The following is a 22324-nucleotide window of genomic DNA, read 5'->3' as shown; positions in this document are numbered from 1 at the left end:
CTAGCAGACATCTGGGCTGCCACCGCTCCAGACTCCAGACTAGCTAGCTAGTCCCCATCTCTGTAAGGTCAGACTGCTCTTGGACGGCCTGCTCCCTGAAAGGCTTGCAGTGCTGATGGAGCACCCTGAGGAATAGACTGCCTACCTGGGAGGAAATGGCTAGATCTGTCTACATCAGGTCTGAAAATGACCGGAGTGCACCAAGTGGCAGTGTCTGTCTAAGTAGGTTTTGAGGCATGTATTTTTTTAATCTCTTACTTTACCCATGTTTTATTGACATTGAGTGGGCACCCTATACTTGGTGTACGGAGGAATTGCTATTTGGGGTATGGGGTAACACATACAAATACTACTAGAGGGATATGTTGACTACACTTTTGTAACCTAACCTTTGATTGTCATTAGTGAGAGTTTGATATTAGTATGATCTTTCATTTAGACTGCATTGTGGTTATTATTACAGACATTGTGCATCCTATCTGTGTACTGCTCTCTCTCTCTCTCTCCCGTTCTCATGCTGTGTGACAACCCCCTGTGATGAGGGCCACGTTGTGTGTTAGCCTTCACAATTGGCTCCGCATTCCCTTAGTGTCAAGCACCATAACACTCTGCACTAATTCCCTTCCCACACTCCACTCAGCCGGATGAGCGCGAAACATCTGGAAATATTGACATCGTCATTATCATTGGCGCTCATTAACGATGCTTTCTACACACACTGACCTCTGGAAAGATGTTAATGGCTATTCAAATAGAGATATTAATTACAGAGTTATGGGTTTTCAACTGACTTCAAGCCCAGTGATTCTAACCCAGCTGACACATTTGGTTCCTTGGTAGTTGTGGGAACGTACATCTTTGGTTTCCCATTGGTTCTTGTAACGAAGCCATAAGTTTCCTGTCTGAGAACGGAAGTGAAAATGTTTTCTGTTCTGGCTTGAAAGTTTTCCTGGGAGGTATTGTTAACACTCTGAGAACAGAAATGATAGATTATTTAAGGTAATCAAAAAACTTTCTGAGAACATGTTTTAGTAACACTGCTAGCTTAGGTTAACTGTGTTGTACTCCAAGCACAGATAGGACACATGGACATTCATTTGCTTAGGCATTAATCATGCAAACACATTTCTTTCTTTTTTTATTGTAGCACAGCCTCAATGAGATTTGAATCTATGATCTTCTGCCGCTCTATCCATGGAATTAGTCCACTGCGTCACCAGGATGGAGATAGCATGTCATGTTTTTTTAACTTATACAAAGCTGTTCATTTTAGTCTATTCAAACAGACCCCATTTCAAAGGAAACAAGCACTCATTAAGATCAGGTGTGGCCAATTAGTGGATGTGGCCAACACACCTGAACACACTTAACAACATAGAGGATAGAGAGAGTTTTGTTGCTGCTGAGAATGGAATGTATATGTTTTTTAACCTGCGGAATATATTATGCGGAAGTACTGAAATTCCCACAGAGCAATGTTGTTTCTTAAAGTTCTCTAAACAATCGGAGAAAATTACTTTAACGTTTTCTACAGGTTATGCTGAAGTACTGAAATTCCAACCTAAGACACATATGGTTCTCAGACCGTTGGGTATCCTGCACCCTTCCCGGTACTTTTTATTTTAATTTGATTTAACCTTTATTTAAGGTTGGGAAGGTTGTATGCAAAATAACCACAGGACAACCACGCTCTCACCAAGCTCTAGGAAACATATGGTTCTCAAAATGTGATGTGCTAGCTTAAGTTATATATTAACTTTGAGCCTACTGTGCTGTTTTAGGCAGATGTTAACCAAACACCCCAACACCATCTGAAATGGCATGAAGCGGCGTGTGTATGTGTGTGTGCATGTCCACGTTCGTGTGTGTGTGTGTGTGTGTGTGTGGCAAGGGGTACACTCCACATGACGCCTGTACCCACCCAGGTGGTACAAATCCAGCAACACCCCAAGCATCTGTGTCTTGATTGATGTGACATTTTCTGTCATTTTTACATTTTTATTTGTTGAAAATGTGAAATTGTAAATTGATAGTGTTGTTTTGAGACTGATCATGTTGGTTTATTGTTCCCAGGGCACCTTGACAATGAGACCCTGGTCTCAATGGGTTTCCCCTGGTTAAATAAAGGTTGAATATAAAATGACCCCAATCTAATGGGGAACTTGCCCTCCCAGGCCCCATGCGTCTGAGGCATCCAGCAGCCCCATTTAAGCCCACTTTTATTAAATGTCAGGGAGAAGGTGTCCCCACAGCCGGGGAAGGTGAGGGACAGCCATGGAGAGGCTTTAGATTGGCTCAGCAAAGCCAGCGAGCTGGCTGGCAGCTTCGCCGCCGCGTTAATGATGAAGACATTTATTACCATGATAATCATGAAAGTGTGTATTCAGCCAGCAGGAGAAGGGAAAATGGCACATGTGGATTTCACAGTACAAACCATGTCCTCGGCATCATTTCAATTTTACACAAAGGCGGTAATAGATTTCACAGAAGCAGATTGCTGATACCCACGTACACGCGGATATTTTTGTCACTTAGTCCTACCGTAAGATTTAGTCTCCTTCCTGCTGTATGAGAATTGACATGCCTTCTCCTTAGTCTATTTCAGGAACACATAGTTCCCTACTGACAGTGGCTGCTGTGATCTCACACACCACTGCCCACACACCATTATATTCCTGCTAGCACAGAGTCACACATAGTGGAGCTCTGTGACAAGCTCTGTGACTCTGCCTGCCTGGTGCAGGGGTGGACACCTAGCCAGTCTCATCAGAGGTAGAAATTAAAGAGGGCTCTGTGTTTGTATGCGGCGGAGCAGTGATGATGAGAGGTGGCTGGGGCCGACCAATGAGACGTGGAGTTATTACTGGGTGACTGTGCGTGGCCACGGCTGCCATACGGCATGATAAACATGGCGGTGTGTTGCCGTTTTCTATCACATTCTATCAGACGATTACTGCTCTCCCCTGGGCCTCCCGGAGCCAATTAATCACCCTTGTCTCCCAGGTGTCAGCTGCCACGTCCTTCTTTCAGACAAGGCATGGGCCGTAAATCTGACCGCCCTCACATGTGCACTCACAGGCCTCCCCTAAACACCACGACTCCATCCACTCCCCCCGGCAAAAGCATACTAATTCATCATAATCATCACCCACGCTGTCTCAATCTTGCTTTCATCATAACACAGGACCATACATCACCTACGTGTTGGATATATGCTCTCCTGTATGGTCATGAGCCTTCAATTGCTATCAAGGTGGGCGGTTCCCTCCCCTCTGTCACTGTCATTGTTGTCATTGTCATTGTCATCAAGGCTCTTCCATTATCATCATTATAGCCAGAACCGCCATGGGGCTTCTCCGTCACGATCAGCCCATACTAGGCTGTGGAGACCAGTGTAGGGAGAGATATTCTTCTGTATCTTAGTGGAGTATTGCAAGTTGGCTTCAGAGAGAGAAAGAGAGAGATTGATTCAGTATACAGGTATAGCCTATATAGGAATGATGTGCAATTAGAGCTAATAACTCTCCATCTTCTCTGCCACCACTTAAATAACCTTCTGAATCCTGCCTCTGCTTGGACAGCCTGAGAGACGTGTCTTTTCCTATCCAACTGCACAGTCATCTTCTAACTGGTCTGGACACTACAAGGCTGACAAGTCTGTTTCCAAGTCTAACCCTGTCAGGAGAGAGCAAGCTTCCTTCACACTCCCTCAATTCTTATTGTAAGTGAAGTCATTCCCGTCCAGACAATTGCTCATTAATGCTCAATTATTTAGTCTAAATACACAGGCTAATTATGTGAGCTCTATTGACGTTGTGAAATAATAGTGCTGGAAATTGGAAAAGAGCCTCTGTTCTGTTGGGTGATTTGCTGTAGTTAAAACGGAACTCATGTTGATTCTCTCAGTGTGTATTTTAACAATGTGTACTTTTCATTCAACAGAATAAAGGCCAAACGATAAGTGTTGTTTCATAAAAGGGAAGTCAGCAGGAACCTGCTACTGGAGACGTAATTGGACTAACTGACAAACTGGATATTCGTCAGGAAACCATAGTAAACAACAACAGGAATATCAGATACATGTTTAAAGCACTCAGGAATCAATAGCATTTCCCAAATGAATCTATTCTGCCTCCAATCCAAATAGCTGTTGTGGAAATAGCAATGATTACATATTGTGCATTTGAGCCCTGTTGCCCTTGGTGCATCGGTGTAAAGCTAGATGCAATGCCTTTATCGTCTCCTCTGATATATGTTGTGACGTTTGCCTTTTCCTCACAATCCAATTGTCCAAGAGCTGGAGGAGCCATGCTGGAGAAGAGTTTAGAGTAGGAGGAAGGCTGCTTGTAAATCAGCACGCAGTGCTGCCATCCACATCATACCAGTGCAGTCCGCCAGGCCTGCGTCCACACACACACACACACACACACACACACGTGCACAATTGTTTTTTATAATCTTCACTTTTTCTCCACTAGAGAGAGCTTGGAGACATTAATCAATGTGACAATGGCCATAATGTGCACAGTGGGGCCTTGACCTTCTGCTCTCTTTTGCTATGTGCTTTGTATGAGTTTGCAGCTGCTGGCAGGTGCCAGTGTGCACAGACTAGTATGGTCTACCATCCCTTGATAACGTATCTGGTCACAGCTCTGAGATCAGATGTAGAATCACTCATTATTTCCCATCTGGGGAACATTAGGAGACAAATGAAGAGAGAGATAGCAAATATCATCATTTAACAAGCTCAGTGATTTAAGTTGTGATTGAAGGTCAGTAGAAAGTAAACAAGTTATTATTATTTATTTATATTAAATTCAGTGGATTCCAATGCCGACCTTCAAAAGCACATTTGTATGTTTGGAGACTCTGTCCGTTGATTATTCATACTATTTTGATTAATCATATTTGATGAATATATATGGATGAGCTCATTCCTAATTCATGTTTCTATGGGTATAAAGGCTCGATGCACTTAATCATCATCAATGGATCATGAATCACTCACTGAAATGAACCCCCACCAGTAATTTATTTCCATTAAGATGTTTGAATTATTCTACCATTTAAATATCTGATGGTTTCAGTTAAGGGAACATTGAGGGACATTGAGGGAAAATATTGTCCCCCTCTATAGCATTTCACACCGCCACCGGTGCGATATGCAGCTTTAAAACGTGTTTTGAAGTCTCCACCTTGAGTTTTGTTTCTATGGCAACTCAATTCTGGGGCCCAGATAAAAGAGCTATTCTTTTTGCGGAGGATTGGAGACAAAGTGAGTACGTTGCTGCTGGTTGGGAGGGAGATTTGTCTTGTCTGACAGAGTTCTGCAGTGCTTTGAAAGCACTGTCTTTACCAGGCGATTTCACAACCGACCACCAGCTCACATTTGATTTCATCCCAGTAAACGCTGATATTTAATAGTATATTTACCATACTACTGTACAACCAGTCAGACATAACACCCCCATCACAGAGGGCTAAATGACATCCTGTATGGTATAGGCCTATGCCCCACGCTCTCAAAGGGATAGGTATTCTATTCTTTGATCTGTTTCAATCAGACCTCTTTGTGGGAAAGGTTTCTTTAGATTCACCCTGAACCACATTTGAGTCGCATCGGTAATGCAGCTTAAATAGATGAAGGAATGTGTCTTTTATTTGGCCATTTATTCATGGGGCACTGTATTTTTGTTTGTCTTTTCTCGTTCATATTGCATGGCGTTTAAGACAATGCAAGGAAAACAAGACAACACACCGAACAATCATACAGTGGATGTCTTTTTTTAGGACAGACTGTCGCTTGATGTTTGTTAGATAGTGGACCCTACGGTCTTTTCAGGGGTGCCAAGCGTCAGCAGTCAGGTGGACTTCAGGTGCAAAATGGTGGTATTTATTTACAGGTGCAGAAAAGGTCAATAAAGCTGGAACCATTAATATAATTTACATGATGCGTTGGCAAACATTTGACTGGCAAAATAACAAACAAACTAAATGGCTGATACACCGAAGCTGCTGGCTTCTAGCTACCGTTTTCAAACTAGTCAGACCTATAACTTTGTGTCAATATTTCCTCGCACAGCTGAGTTAGAGAGCCCTGGGACAACATATCACTCTAGCCTAATAAGCTCTCAGGAAATGGGCAATCTGAAATCAAATCAAATGTATTTATGTATATAGCCCTTCTTACATCAGCTGATATCTCAAAGTGCTGTACAGAAATCCAGCCCAAAACCCCAAACAGCAAGCAATGCAGGTGTAGAAGCACGGTGGCTAGGAAAAACTCACTAGAAACGCCAAAACCTAGGAAGAAACCTAGAGAGGAACCAGGCTATGAGGGGTGGCCAGTCCTTGAACCAGGCTGTGCCGGGTGGAGATTATAACAGAACATGGCCAAGATGTTCAAACGTTCATAAATTACCAGCATGGTCAAATAATAATAATCACAGTAGTTGTCGAGGGTGCATCAAGTCAGCACCTCAGGAGTAAATGTCAGTTGGCTTTTCATAGCCGATCATTAAGAGTATCTCTACCACTCCTGCAGTCTCTAGAGAGTTGAAAACAGCAGGTCTGGGACAGGTAGCACGTCCAGTGAACAGGTCAGGGTTCCATAGCCGCAGGCAGAACAGTTGAAACTGGAGCAGCAGCACGGCCAGGTGGACTGGGGACAGCAAGGAGTCATCATGCCAGGTAGTCCTGAGGCATGGTCCTAGGGCTCAGGTCCTCCGAGAGAGAGAAAGAAAGAGAGAATTAGAGAGAGCATACTTAAATTCACACAGGACACCGGATAAGACAGGAGAAGTACTCCAGATATAACAAACTGACCCTAGCCCCCCCGACACAAACTAATGCAGCATAAATACTGGAGGCTGAGACAGGAGGGGTCAGGAGACACTGTGGCCCCATCCGATGATACCCCCGGACAGGGCCAAACAGGAAGGATATAACCCTACCCACTTTGCCAAAGCACAGCCCCCAACAGGTTAAAAGCCCAACTTCTAACACTGGAATAATCCAAAATGCACCTAAACAGGTATTTCATCAATTAATATATCTCACCAAAACCAATATTTCTGATTTAGGTCAATGGCCATTACATAATTAATTTCAACATATCAGGACACGATCTCATAACATTCAACATATATTGGGAAAACACCCTTCAACATGGAACATTACGATTACTGTGCACGTGAACCTGTTGGTTAACTACGCTTCCGGTCAAAAGTTTTAGAACAGCTATTCATTCAAGGGTTTTTCTTTATTTTGACTATTTTCTACATTGTAGAATAATAGTGAAGACATCAAAACTATGAAATAACACATATGGAATCATGTAGTAACCCAAAAAGTGTTCAACAAATCAAAATATATTTTATATTTGAGATTCTTCAAATAGCCACCCTTCGCCTTGTTGACAGCTTTGCACACTTTTGGCATTCTCTCAACTTCATGAGGTAGTCACCTGGAATGCATTTCAATTAATAGGTGTGCCTTGTGGAATTTATTTCCTTCTTAATGCGTTTGAGACAATCGGTTGTGTTGTGACAAGGTAGGGGGGTATACAGAAGATAGCCCTATTTGGTAAAAGACCAAGTCCATATTATGGCAAGAACAGCTCAAATAAGCAAAGAGAAAACAAAGACATGAAGGTCAGTCAATACGGAACATTTCAAGAACTTTGAAAGTTTCTTCAAGTCCAGTCGCAAAAACCATCAAGCGCTATGATGAAACTGGCTCTCATGAGGACCGTCATAGGAATGGAAGACCCAGAGTTTCCTCTGCAGCAAAGGATAAGTTCATTAGAGTTACCAGCCTCAGAAATTGCAGCTCAAATAAATGCTTCACAGAGTTCAAGTAACAGACACATCTCAACATCAACTGTTCAGAGGAGACTGCGTGAATCAGGCCTTCATGGTTGAATTGCTGCAAAGAAACCACTACTAAAGGACACCAATAATAAGAAGAGACTTGCTTGGGCCAAGAAACACGAGCAATGGACATTAGACCGGTGAAAATGTGTTATTTGTTCTGCAGCGAACCGCCAACCCATCTGGTTTGGGCTTAGTGGGACTATCATTTGTTTTCAACAGGACAATGACCCAACACACGTCCAGGCTGTGTAAGGGCTATTTGACCAAGAAGGAGAATGATGGAGTGCTGCATCAGATGACCTGGCCTCCACAATCACCTGACCTCAACCTAATTGAGATGGTTTGGGATGAGTTGGACCGCAGAGTGAAGGAAAAGCAGCCAACTAGTGCTCAGCGTATGTGGGAATTCCTTCAAGACTGTTGGAAAAGCATTCCAGGTGAAGCTGGTTGAGAGTATGCCAAGAGTGTGCAAAGCTGTCATCAAGGCAAAGGGTGGCTATATGAAGAATCTCCAATATAAAACATATTTTGATTTGATTAACACTTTTTTGATTATTTCATGATTCCATATGTGTTATTTCATAGTTTTGATGTCTTCACTATTATTCTAGAATGTAGAAAATTGTAAAAATGAAGAAAAACCCTTGAATGAGTATGTGTCAAAGTTTGACCGGTAGTGTATGTGGACTTCACAGGCGTGTTCGTTCTCCAAACTAGTCCACAAACAACATGCAGTTGTGAGTAGGCCTACAGGCTGGCGATACAATGCACCTTAAATTCTAAATAACCAAAGTTAAAGGTCCAATGCAGTCATTTTTATCTCAATATCAAATAATTTCTGGGTAACAATTAAGTGGGCTACCTTACTGTGACTGGTTTAAATAAAAATGGTAAAAGGAAACAAAAATTGCTTCTTAGCAATTTCTCAAGCAAGAATTTTGCTAGGACAGTCTGGGAGTGGTCTGAGTGGAAAAACTGAAAACTAGCTGTTATTGGCTTAGAGTTTTGGAACTCTCTCTTATTTGTTTATCAACTAATTTACCACCTGGTTATGTTACCAGGAAGGGCAAAACTCCATCCCACCAAACCAGGCTGAAATTTCAGGCAGTGGGACATGTCTAGCAGTAGGAATGTGCTTGAAAACGCTAGGAAACATTAACAATCATTAGCAACATTTGCAAAGTGTGTTTGACACCTTCTCCTCCAGTGGGTTTTGAGAAGGAGGAGAGGAGAGAGGACGCGAGAAGTATGCAATTGAGATTCTTCCAATGTACTTAAAATTATAAATAAACAATCTTAACCTGCGTGTGATTGGACATGTCTAGCAGTAGGACGCTTGAAAATGCCAGTAACATGAACAAACATGATGAAACGTTTACAAAGTGTTCTTGTTGCTAAATGAGGGGATGGCAATGGGATTGGAATGTCTAACTTGAGGGACACTCTCCAGTGCACATTGTCCCAAGGACTGACTTTGTCGCTTGACGTGGTTCATAGCATAGGCTACTGCAATCCTCAGGATGTTACCTTGCTGTAATTTTTGTGAAGGTCTATGAAGAGGGTGACCAAAAATCACACTGACCCGCAATCGGCCCCAAAATGTGAGATTAGCTCCGAATTGGTGAGTTTACTGTATGAATCACCAATCTGTATCATACACGCAATCTATTTCTAAATGATGACTATTTGCAGGTCAGCAAAATGCATTTAGCATTGCTTCAGTGAGCAGTTGTAAACAATTACTAGCTCATTTGCTGCAGGCAACAAGCAGAGAGGAAATGCAAGGCCAAAAGAAGAGATACTGGCTCTATTTGGATTCCTGCAGGATGTAGGTAGAATGTTCCTGTATTGTATACACCCATTGACTGTGGCATACCTTACTTATTTCCCAGCAAATGGATTGTTGCTCTATTGATGTTTAGGCACACGTACAATATGAGGCCCAAGAGACTTTCCTTAGACACGATGATCACTTATCATTCCCCTTTCCTCCCTCTCTCCCCCCTCTTGCTCTCTCTCTCCTCCCTTCTTTCTCTTTCCGAAGGGGCCATCTTTGATGAGTCTGCCAGGAAGGATGACGAGGTGTTCCGCATGGCTGTGGCGGACCTCAACCTCAACAACGAGATCCTGGAGACGGAGAAGATCACCATCTCCGTGGAGTTTGTGGACGGGAACAACCCTTTCCAGGCGGTCCAGGAAGGTAAGGCCTTGCCCTGCCCTCGCCCTCACCCTGCAGTCACTACAACCACCACCAGCAGTCCATCTCACACTCAGCGAGGCCAGAGGAGTGGCTGACAAAGTCCATTATTTTCCCCCGACGACTCTGCATGGTTTTTGTGTGGATATGCTTCAGCCTTTCAGAATGTCAGATGGAACCCACATGAATCTGAAAATCCCTCAATTTTCAGACCGAACCTTGATCAATGACACACTGAACTGAATAGCACTATATTAGGTTTTGAAGGTGTTCCCCAGAAAATGAAGAAAAGGTTTGGGTTTTGGACATCTCTTTTACTGTTACAGTAGTTGCACCATTCTGAAAATGGTGTCTGTTGGATTTCGCTGTACTTTACCCGTGATACTCTCGGTCACTGTTGATATGCACTCTAGGATTGGGAAGATTATAATTTTTTATTAAAAGGCTCGTCATTTTGGTTGATATTCTTCCAATATTTCTGAAATACGTTTCAATACGGCCATTACTTGAAATGCTGCTAACAATTAATTAAGCTGGTAACGTCGATGGCATTTGTCTCGGGAGATATCTGATTAAAATGCAGAGACATGTGGCACAAAATATAAATGAACTCCTCTAGCATGATTCCATGATTTAATTAACTGATAAATGATAACAAAAAAATACAATTCAGACCAAAACCTGTGTTCGACTGAACAGACCTCATCTAAAAGAGTCACATTTCCCTGGGTTTTAAATAGGTCCCTTCGGTTCCTTCTGACATCAAATAACCCTTACTATAACAAGCTCCTAGCATCATGTCATATTGTCGCCGGTAGCTACTCGGCCCTTATAGACCCCTAGCCTGGGAAGTCTGAACACAAGGAGAAGTCTGGTTGGAACCTGTTTAGCTAATGGACACTGGTTATTTGTGGATGGCGGCAGGTGTACAGTCTAGTGCAGTCTAAGAGCCTAATAGTTATTACCACTGGTGCTTTTGTTAAGCCTCTCTGGAGCATCTGTACCTGAGATGCTCTCTTGTCTTTGAAGTCTCATTGTGAGTAGTGCTATTACTGAATACATTACATGTGTTCTGGCTGAATGATGATGGTGGGTCTGCTGGAAGCATCTTTTGTTACTTGTATCGAAACACCTTTTTATCTGTATCTCTGCGAACAACGACAATAAAATCCAATTTGCTTTTGTTAATTAAAAAGGGTTCTTAATTAATTTCTGATCATGGCCTACGGAGTGATATATTATTATAGTGATTGTATTTAGTGATATATTATCAGAACACACTTTTTTGTGTAGATGCATTGATGTGAAGAAAACATATTACAGGACTATGCTCGGTCTTAATTTAGAATAATTGTTTTCCACCTCTGCTCATTTATAAACAAATAACTGTGCACAGAAAATAACAATGCATGATTCATGTTGGTGTTATAATACATAATATAGAATATAAACTCAGCAAAAAAAGAAACGTCCCTTTTTCAGGACCCTGTCTTTCAAAGATAATTCTTAAAAATCCAAATAACTTCACAGATCTTCATTGTAAAGGGTTAAAACACTGTTTTCCATGCATGTTCAATGAATCATAAACAATTAATGAACATGAACCTGTGGAACGGTCGTTAAGACACTAACAGCTTACAGACGGTAGGCAATTAAGGTCACAGTTATGAAACCTTAGGACACTAAAGAGGACTTTCTACTGACTCTGAAAAACACCAAAATAAAGATGCCCAGGGTCCCTGCTCATCTGCGTGAACGTGCCTTAGGCATGCTGCAAGGAGGCATGAGGACTGTAGATGTGGCCAGGGCAATAAATTGCAATGTCCGTACTGTGAGACGCCTAAGACAGCGCTACAGGGAGACAGGACAGACAGCTGATCGTCCTCGCAGTGGCAGACCATGTGTAACAACACCTGCACAGGATCGGTACATCCGAACATCACACCTGCGGGACAGGTACAGGATGGTAACAACAACTGCCTGAGTTACACCAGGAACGCCAGAATCCCTCCATCAGTGCTCAGACTGTCCGCAATAGGCTGAGAGAGGCTGGACTAAGAGCTTGTAGGCCTGTTGTAAGGCAGGTCCTCACCAGACATCAACGGCAACAACATTGCCTATGGGCACAAAACCACCGTCGCTGGAACAGACAGGACTGGCAAAAAGTGCTCTTCACTGACGAGTCGTTGGATCGGAGGGTGAGGGCTAGGGCCATTCCCCCCAGAAATGTCCGGGAACTTGCAGGTGCCTTGGTGGAAGAGTGGGGTAACATCTCACAGCAAGAACTGGCAAATACGGTGCAGTCCACCAGATATTGACTGTTACTTTTGATTTTGACCCCCCTTTGTTCAGGAACACATTATTCAATTTCTGTTAGTCACATGTCTGTGGAACTTGTTCAGTTTATGTCTCAGTTGTTGAATCTTGTTATGTTCATACAAATATTTACACATGTTAAGTTTGCTGAAAATAAACGCAGTTGACAGTGAGGACGTTTCTTTTTTTGCTGAGTTTGTAATACATATAGTATGTGCATACATCCATGTAAACATAGGCACGTACACTACTTTGGTGAGTCTGATACTATTTACACATAGGTCTTAGCATGGCTCTTAGCAGTGACTTACCGCTAATGCTCAGCACTTGCCTTTTTCACACCGACAGAACTTGTTGCTAAACCATGGCATAACATTCCGAAGGAGTGTTTATTCCAAACCTGGGACTTAGCTTCTCCCATCTGCCTTGGTTTACCCAGTGTCTCCACTACAATGCTCCCCGTACGTCTAACACGTCCTGTAATAGGCTTGGCGCTGGATTTGAATGGGATGGAAGAAAGGGAGCCCTGTCGCCTTGTTGTCATCTCAAACAGCAAAGACTGAACAAAGGCAACGAGATGCGCCAAGAAGCCTGTCCAAGTCTTCTCCATTTGGGAGGTGTTATGTCGTCACTGAGCATCTTTTTGTCTTACAAACATGTGGACACACACACACACACACACACACACACACACACACACACACACACACACACACACACACACACACACACACACACACACACACACACACACACACACACACACACACACACACACACACACACACACACACACACACCCAGCAGCTGGGTGTCTGCAAACTCAACAGGCCTGTTTGTATTTGTATTTGTATTTATGATGGATGCCCATTAGCTGCTGCCAAGGTGTATTTATATCTGTTTTTTAAATTCGATTTTACTGCTTACATGAGTTACTTCATGTGGAATTGTTACGTGAATTATGTTCTCAATGTTCATAAACTGAACTTCAATTAAACTGCTCAGTCTGAAACCCAGAATTTGTAAGATTATGGTTGAATGAAACAGACAGTCCCAGCTACAATAGCCAAAATGTTTATTCACGAGGACGTCCCCCTCCGTTGGACAAAACCATCCATTTTATACTGGCTCCTGGCGCACATACCTTCACACACAAACAGCAGGTATCCTACGCACATACTGTATCACTACCCAGCCGACAAAGATTAGGGAGACCGTGAGAAGTACTTCCTGTCCTCCCCCAAGATTAGGGGGACCGTGAGAAGTACTCCCTGCTCTCTCTCAAATCTCCCAGAGGCTAGCCAGGTCGGCACCGAATTTTGCTCAGATAGTCTGTGTTTAAGATACTATAAAGATATATTGTACAGATATATTGTTTTACCCTAATTCTGACTAAAACTACACACATCATTAATTATAATTTGACTGACTATAATCAATTTCATACAATTATATGGTTTCAGGGTGGAATATTCTAATTATTAATTAAACATATAAATTCTATTATCAGGAATAGAGTTCCATGTAGTCTATTTACATTTACATTACATTTAAGTCATTTAGCAGACGCTCTTATCCAGAGCGACTTACAAATTGGTGCATTCACCTTATGATATCCAGTGGAACAACCACTTTACAATAGTGCATCTAACTCTTTTAAGGGGGGGGGGGGGGTTAGAATGATTACTTTATCCTATCCTAGGTATTCCTTAAAGAGGTGGGGTTTCAGGTGTCTCCGGAAGGTGGTGATTGACTCCGCTGACCTGGCGTCGTGAGGGAGTTTGTTCCACCATTGGGGTGCCAGAGCAGCGAACAGTTTTGACTGGGCTGAGCGGGAACTGTACTTCCTCAGAGGTAGGGAGGCGAGCAGGCCAGAGGTGGATGAACGCAGTGCCCTTGTTTGGGTGTAGGGCCTGATCAGAGCCTGAAGGTACGGAGGTGCCGTTCCCCTCACAGCTCCGTAGGCAAGCACCATGGTCTTGTAGCGGATGCGAGCTTCAACTGGAAGCCAGTGGAGAGAGCGGAGGAGCGGGGTGACGTGAGAGAACTTGGGAAAGTTGAACACCAGACGGGCTGCGGCGTTCTGGATGAGTTGTAGGGGTTTAATGGCACAGGCAGGGAGCCCAGCCAACAGCGAGTTGCAGTAATCCAGACGGGAGATGACAAGTGCCTGGATTAGGACCTGCGCCGCTTCCTGCGTGAGGCAGGGTCGTACTCTGCGAATGTTGTAGAGCATGAACCTACAGGAACGGGTCACCGCCTTGATGTTAGTTGAGAACGACAGGGTGTTGTCCAGGATCACGCCAAGGTTCTTAGCACTCTGGGAGGAGGACACAATGGAGTTGTCAACCGTGATGGCGAGATCATGGAACGGGCAGTCCTTCCCCGGGAGGAAGAGCAGCTCCGTCTTGCCGAGGTTCAGCTTGAGGTGGTGATCCGTCATCCACACTGATATGTCTGCCAGACATGCAGAGATGCGATTCACCACCTGGTTATCAGAGGGGGGAAAGGAGAAGATTAATTGTGTGTCGTCTGCATAGCAATGATAGGAGAGACCATGTGAGGATATGACAGAGCCAAGTGATTTGGTGTATAGTGAGAATAGGAGAGGGCCTAGAACAGAGCCCTGGGGGACACCAGTGGTGAGAGCACGTGGTGCGGAGACAGATTCTCGCCACGCCACCTGGTAGGAGCGACCTGTCAGGTAGGACGCAATCCAAGCGTGGGCCGCGCCGGAGATGCCCAGCTCGGAGAGGGTGGAGAGGAGGATCTGATGGTTCACAGTATCAAAGGCAGCCGATAGGTCTAGAAGGATGAGAGCAGAGGAGAGAGAGTTAGCTTTAGCAGTGCGGAGCGCCTCCGTGACACAGAGAAGAGCAGTCTCAGTTGAATGACTAGTCTTGAAACCTGACTGATTTGGATCAAGAAGGTCATTCTGAGAGAGATAGCAGGAGAGCTGGCCAAGGACGGCACGTTCAAGAGTTTTGGAGAGAAAAGAAAGAAGGGATACTGGTCTGTAGTTGTTGACATCGGAGGGATCGAGTGTAGGTTTTTTCAGAAGGGGTGCAACTCTCGCTCTCTTGAAGACGGAAGGGACGTAGCCAGCGGTCAAGGATGAGTTGATGAGCGAGGTGAGGTAAGGGAGAAGGTCTCCGGAAATGGTCTGGAGAAGAGAGGAGGGGATAGGGTCAAGCGGGCAGGTTGTTGGGCCTATGGGTATGGGTCTATGACTCTATGTAGTACTGTGCGCCTCCCATAGTCTGTTCTGGACTTGGGGACTGTGAAGAGACCTCTGGTGGCATGTCTTGTAGGGAATGCATGGGTGTCTGAGCTGTGTGCTAGTAGTTTAAACAGACAGCTCAGTGCATTCAGCATGTCACTTCTCACAAATACAAGTAGTGATGAAGTCAATCTATACTCTACTTTGAGCCAGGAGAGATTGACATGCATATTGTTAATGTTAGCTCTCCGTGTACATTTAAGGGCTAGCTGTTCTGCCCTGTTCTGGGACAATTGTAATTGTCCCTCTTTGTGGCACCTGACCACACGACTGGACAGCAGTCCAGGTACAAGCAACAAAACCAGGGCCTGTAGGACCTGCCTTGTTGATAGCATTGTTAAGAAGGCAGAGCAGCGCTTTATTATGGACAGACATCTCCCCATCTTAGCTACTGTTGCATCAATATATTTTGACCCTGACAGTTCAACTTGCTCAATTTCCACATTATTCAATACAATATTTAGTTGAGGTTTAGGGTTTAGTGAATGATCTTTCCTAAATACTTAGCTTTTTTGTTTTTAGGACTAACTTATTTCTTGCCACCCATTCTGAAACTGACTGCAGCTGTTTGTTAAGTGTTGCAGGGATTTCACTTGTTGTGGTAGCTGACATGTATAGTGTTGAGTCATCAGCATACATAGACACACAGGCTTTACTCAGAACCAGTGGCAGGTCATTAGTAAAAATTGAAAAAAGTAAGGGGCCTAGACAACTGCTCTGGGGAATGCCTGACTCTACCTGGATTATGTTGGAGAGGTTTCCATTAAATAACTCCCTCATTGTTCTGTTAGACAGGTAACTCTCGATCCACAATATAGCAGGGAATGTAAAGCCACAACACACATGTTTTTCCAGCAGCAAATGATGATCGATAATGTCAAAAGCTGCACTAAAGGCTAACAGAGCAGCGTTTTATTATCAATTTCTCTCAGCCAATCATCAGTCATTTGTGTAAGTGCTGTACATGTTGAATGCCCTTCCCTATAAGCATGCTGAAAACATTTTGTTCATTTGTTACTGTGAAAAAGCATTGTATCTGATCAAACACAATTTTTTCCAAAAGTTTATTAAGGGTGGTAACATACTGATGGTTGGCTGTTTGAGCCAGTAAAGGGTGCTTTGCTATTCTTGGCAAGCGGAATGGCTTTTGCTTCCCTCCAGGCCTGAATGCACACACTTTCCTGTAGGCTTAAATTGAAAAGATGGCTATCATCCTCTGTAATTTTCTATCCAAGTTGTCAGACCCAGGTGACTTGTCATTGTTGATAGACAACAATATTTTTTTTGCACCTCTACAATGCTTGTCTTTCATAATTTGGTCAGTTATGCATGGATATGTAGGTTCAGAATTAGTTGTTGGCATGTCATGTCTACGTTTTCTAATCTTGCCAATGAAAAAATCATTAAAGTAGTTGGCAATATCAGTGGGTTTTGTGTTGAATGAGCCATCTGATTCAATGAATGATGGAGCCGAGTTCCAACAAAGTTAGCCTGACCACGAGAGGCTCCTGAACTCCAATCCCACCATTAACAAGGAATCTATAACGCTATGTATAAGCACACTTTGTTTTGTCCTCTACAAGGGGATTCTTGCAGGCACTACCCATTACTGTTCACATTAATAAGGACAAACACACAGAGAGGACTTCTTGAAGCCAGATATTTATTATTATCTAGATTGCAGGGATGATTTGCCAGGATCGTACACAGGGATTTGAAGGCGATGTTCTCAACATCAACATCAGTCCTCTTTAAACCATCCCTGCTGCTGGAGCCCGAGCCGCCCGGGAGCTTGTAGAGATGTTCCTTCTCACCCGTCTCTGTGTAGTACCGCTTCAGCTTTGGAAGGTGTTTTTGGAGCATTTTGCATCTGGTTCTAAAATTCTATGGAGAGCGGGTGTGTGCTAAAGGAACCAGGCACAGCCTGTTCTCATTGCTTTGCATGTGAAACACGGTTAATTGCGAAAGGTATGCTGATGCCACTTATGTTTAGACACTGCGTTATATCTCATCATCTCCCGCCATAACCAGATGAATTAGTGAAGAGGTAGATGTGCGTGCGTTCACGGCTCATATTGATCAAAGCAGTAAGGGGGACTGTAATTGGATAACAGCACGAGGGGTGCGTGGAAGAGGAGCTTTTCGCTCATGGAGGCTGCTTGTGAGTTCTAGTCTTCTTGTCTTCTGCTCTCAGATGTAGCGATAAGTAATGATTCCCAGTAACACACCAAGCTGACAGCACACGGAGCTGTGGCTGAGACTGAGGTGGATAGGGCTTAGCAAGGCAAGTCTACAAAGTCTTCTTGGGAGGGCGAGCGACTTTTGAGGAAAAGAAGGGTGAAATGCTATATGACTGACAGACAGGTTAAATAATCTAGTTAAATGACATGCTGCTCTGTAGCAAAGTTGTGCCATACCTACCATTTTGTTGAAAGTGTCAAGAATATTGAAAGCGAAGGTGATAATGAGGCGAGACTAGGGTTGCAAAGCTACCGGTAATTTACCAAAGTTACTGGAATCTTCTGTAATTTTGGTAACAGATAATCTATGGCAATCTATGGTAATTTAGGTAATTTATGCTTGAATAACAAAACAAATCTGTATTCATTTATAGTATAATTTGTTTTATATCTGTGTTCATATATTGTCCATGAGTTTCTAGTGGATAGACCATATGGTTCAATAGAAAATAGCTTAATTAATGATAAAAGCATCTAATCAACAATGAAATTATTTTCAATTAACTCTGCAACACCTCTGTCACGTTCCTGACCTGTTTTCTGTTTAGTTTTGTGTGTTAGTTGGTCAGGACGTGAGTTTGGGTGGGCATTCTATGTTATCTGTTTCTATGTTGGTTTAGGGTTGCCTGGTATGGCTCTTAATTAGAGGCAGGTGTTTGGCGTTCCTCTAATTAAGAGTCATATTTAGGTAGGCGTTGTCACAGTGTTCGTTGTGGGTGATTGTCTCCTGTGTCTGTGTCGATGTTTGCACCATACGGGACTGTTTACGGTTTGTTTCATTTCGATGTAGTCTGTTTCCTGTCCGTGAGTTTTACGTTTCAGTTAAGTAAGTTCATGTTCAGGTTTTGTCGTCTATGTCGTTTTCTTGTTTTGTAAATTTGAAAGTGTTTTGTTTTGTTTCGTGTTGCCGTCGTATTTATAATAAAGATGGCTTATTTCCCTGAAGCTGCGTTTTGGTCTGAAGATCCTTCTCTCCTCACCACGTCCGAGGATGAGGAGAGCGACAGCCGTTACAGAATCACCCACCACGCTAAGACCAAGCGGCAAGGGAAAAATAAACGGAGTAAGGGACAGGAGAAAAACAAGGATTTCTGGACATGGGAGCAGATAATGAATGGAGAAGGTCCCTGGGCTAAGGCAGGAGAAAATCGCCGTTCCCAGGAAGAGAGGGAGGCAGCTAAAGCCCAGGAGCGGTGGTTTGAGGAGGCAGCAAGGAGACGTGGCTGGAAGCCCGAAAAGCCATGGGAACAGGTGGAGGCACTGAGGAGAGCAGAGGCTACCGAGGAGAGGAACCGGAGCTATGAGGGAACGCGTCTGGCACGGAAGCCAAAAAAGCCCGTGAGTAATTCCCAAAAATTTCTTGGGGGGGGGCTAGGAGATAGTGGGCCAAGGGCAGGTAGGAGACCTGCGCCCACTTCCCAGGCTTACCGTGGAGAGCGGGAGTACGGGCAGGCGCCGTGTTACGCAGTAGAGCGCACGGTGTCTCCTGTACGAGTGCATAGCCCAGTGCGGGTTATTCCACCTCCCCGCACTGGTAGGGCTAGATTGAGTATTGAGCCAGGTGTCATGAGGCCGGCTCAACGCGTCTGGTCTCCAGTGCGTCTCCTCGGGCCGGCATACATGGCACCTGCCTTACGCATGGTTTCCCCGGTTCGCCTACACAGCCCGGTGCGGGTTATTCCACCTCCCCGCACTGGGCGGGCGACCGGGAGCATTCAACCAGGTAAGGTTGGGCAGGCTCAATGCTCAAGAGAGCCAGTACGCCTGCACGGTCCGGTATTTCCGGTGCCACCTCCCCGCCCCAGCCTAGTACCTACAGTGCCTACACTACGCACTAGGCTACCAGGGCATTTCCAGAGCCCTGTTCCTCCTCCACGCACTCTCCCTATAGTGCGTGTATCCAGTTCGGTGCCTCCAGTTCCGGCCCCACGCACTAAGCCACCTGTGCGTCTCCTAAGTCCTGTACACACTGTCACTTCTCCCCGTACTAGTCCTGAGGTGCGTGCCCTCAGCCCGGTGCCACCAGTGCCGGTACCACGCACCAGGTATAGAGTACGCTTTGAGAGTTCAGTGTGCCCTGTCCCTGCTCCCCGCACTAGTATGAAGGTGCGTGTCCTTAGCCCCGTGCCTCCAGTTCCGGCACCACGCACCAGGTCTACAGTGCGCCTTATCCGGCCTGAGCCATCCGTCTCCCCAGCGCCATCTGAGCCATCCGTCTCCCCAGCGCCATCTGAGCCATCCGTCTCCCCAGCGCCATCTGAGCCATCCGTCTCCCCAGCGCCATCTGAGCCATCCGTCTCCCCAGCGCCGTCTGAGCCGCCCGTCTGCAATGAGCCTGCAAAGCCGCCCGTCTGCCATGAGCCTGCAAAGCCGCCCGTCTGCCATGAGCCTACAGAGCCGTCCGCCAGACAGGAGCCGCTAGAGCCGCCCGCCAGACAGGAGCCGCTAGAGCCGCCCGCCAGACAGGGTCTGCCAGAGCCGCCAACCAGACAGGATCTGCCAGAGCCGCCAACCAGACAGGATCTGCCAGAGCCGCCAGCCAGACAGGATCTGCCAGAGCCGCCAGCCAGACAGGATCTGCCAGAGCCGCCAGCCAGACAGGATCTGCCAGAGCCGCCAGCCAGACAGGATCTGCCAGAGCCGTCAGCGAGCCATGAGCAGCCAGAGCCGTCAGCGAGCCATGAGCAGCCAGAGCCGTCAACCTGCCATGAGCGTCCAGAGCCGTCAGCGAGCCATGAGCAGCCAGAGCCGTCAGAGAGCCATGAGCAGCCAGAGCCGTCAGAGAGCCATGAGCAGCCAGAGCCGTCAGAGAGCCATGAGCAGCCAGAGCCGTCAGAGAGCCATGAGCAGCCAGAGCCGTCAGAGAGCCATGAGCGTCCAGAGCCGTCAGCCAGCCATGAGCGTCCAGAGCCGTCAGCCAGCCATGAGCGTCCAGAGCCGTCAGCCTGCCATGAGCGTCCAGAGCCGTCAGCCTGCCATGAGCGTCCAGAGCCGTCAGCCTGCCATGAGCGTCCAGAGCCGTCAGCCTGCCATGAGCGTCCAGAGCCGTCAGTCAGCCATGAGCTGTCCCTCAGCCAGAAGCGGCTAGTAATTCAGAACTGCCCCTCAGTCCAGAGCTGTCTCTCTGTCCGGAGCTGCCCTTCAGTCCGGAGTTGCCCCTCTATCCTGAGCTACCTCTTTATCCTGAGCTACCTCTCTCTCCTAAGCTATCCCTCTGTCCTGAGCTATCCCTATGTCCTGAGCTACCTTGTCCCAGAGCTGTCCTTGATTCTGGTGTTGCCTCTAAATTTAGGTGGGGTTATTTGGAGGGTGGTCATTGTGGGGAGGATACGGAAGCGGGGATTGATTATGGTGGGGTGGGAACCACGCCCGGAGCCTAAGCCACCACCGTGGTCAGATGCCCACCCAGACCCTCCCCTGGACTTTTTGGTGATGCGTTCGGAGTACGCATCTTGAGGGGGGGGTTATGTCACGTTCCTGACCTGTTTTCTGTTTAGTTTTGTGTGTTAGTTGGTCAGGACGTGAGTTTGGGTGGGCATTCTATGTTATCTGTTTCTATGTTGGTTTAGGGTTGCCTGGTATGGCTCTTAATTAGAGGCAGGTGTTTGGCGTTCCTCTAATTAAGAGTCATATTTAGGTAGGCGTTGTCACAGTGTTCGTTGTGGGTGATTGTCTCCTGTGTCTGTGTCGATGTTTGCACCATACGGGACTGTTTACGGTTTGTTCATTTATGTAGTCTGTTCCTGTTCATTTCGTTCTTCACGTTGTATGTAAGTTCGTTGTTCAGGTCTGTCTACTTTCGTTTTGTTATTTTGTATCATTTTCAAGTATAGTTCGTTTTCGTGTTTGTTCGTTTTGTTTATTTTAAAAAATAAAATTCATCATGTATTCACAACCCGCTGCGCCTTGGTTCCCTCAATACTCCTCCTTTTCGTATGAAGAGGAGGAGGACAGCCGTTACAACCTCCAACTATTGTTTTTTTACACGACCGCCACCCGTTTGGCGCCAAAACATTTACAACAAAGACATATAAAAAAATAAAAATAAAAAAAGGATATTTCATGCTGAAACCCTCATGTTAGCCCTTACACTCGTGGGAATTGGCCTATATGGATAGAGCTACATTGAAATGTTTCTTACAGAAGAAATATGGATAGCATATGCATATGCAGAGCAATCAAAGGGGAACAGTTTGGAGATTATGGGAAAATTATTAGACTGAATCCAAACATTACACAGTTGATTTTATGTGCATTTGATATTTACTGTACTTTTTGCATTATTTGTTGATAACAAAATCTGACTATAATCAGTATTTGGGGTATATGCAACATAAGACAAAAAATGGTTTGAGTGAGAGGTATAACGTCTGCAAGTGGCCACATAATTCTCCAAAGTGTGCACAATTCCTACGCA

At 45.1% G+C, this 22324-nt stretch overlaps 1 protein-coding gene across 3 annotated transcripts in view; it reads left to right on the top strand.

Annotated features, from left to right (window-relative positions):
* Positions 1-22324, top strand: part of LOC139545794 (glutamate receptor ionotropic, delta-2-like) — a 607650-nt gene that overhangs the window by 109757 nt on the left and 475569 nt on the right. For all 3 annotated transcript variants that reach the window (XR_011669139.1, XM_071353972.1, XM_071353973.1), the window contains exon 2: positions 9919-10074. Coding sequence is in view for 2 of the 3 variants with exons in the window: in XM_071353972.1 (XP_071210073.1) it covers positions 9919-10074 (156 nt within the window). In the remaining variant the exon portion in view is untranslated. The remainder of the gene's footprint in view (positions 1-9918; positions 10075-22324) is intronic.

This window comes from Salvelinus alpinus, chromosome 19 (assembly GCF_045679555.1).
Source record: "Salvelinus alpinus chromosome 19, SLU_Salpinus.1, whole genome shotgun sequence".
Classification (NCBI taxonomy): Eukaryota; Metazoa; Chordata; class Actinopteri; order Salmoniformes; family Salmonidae; genus Salvelinus; species Salvelinus alpinus.
This window is presented reverse-complemented; position numbering and strand designations above follow the sequence as displayed.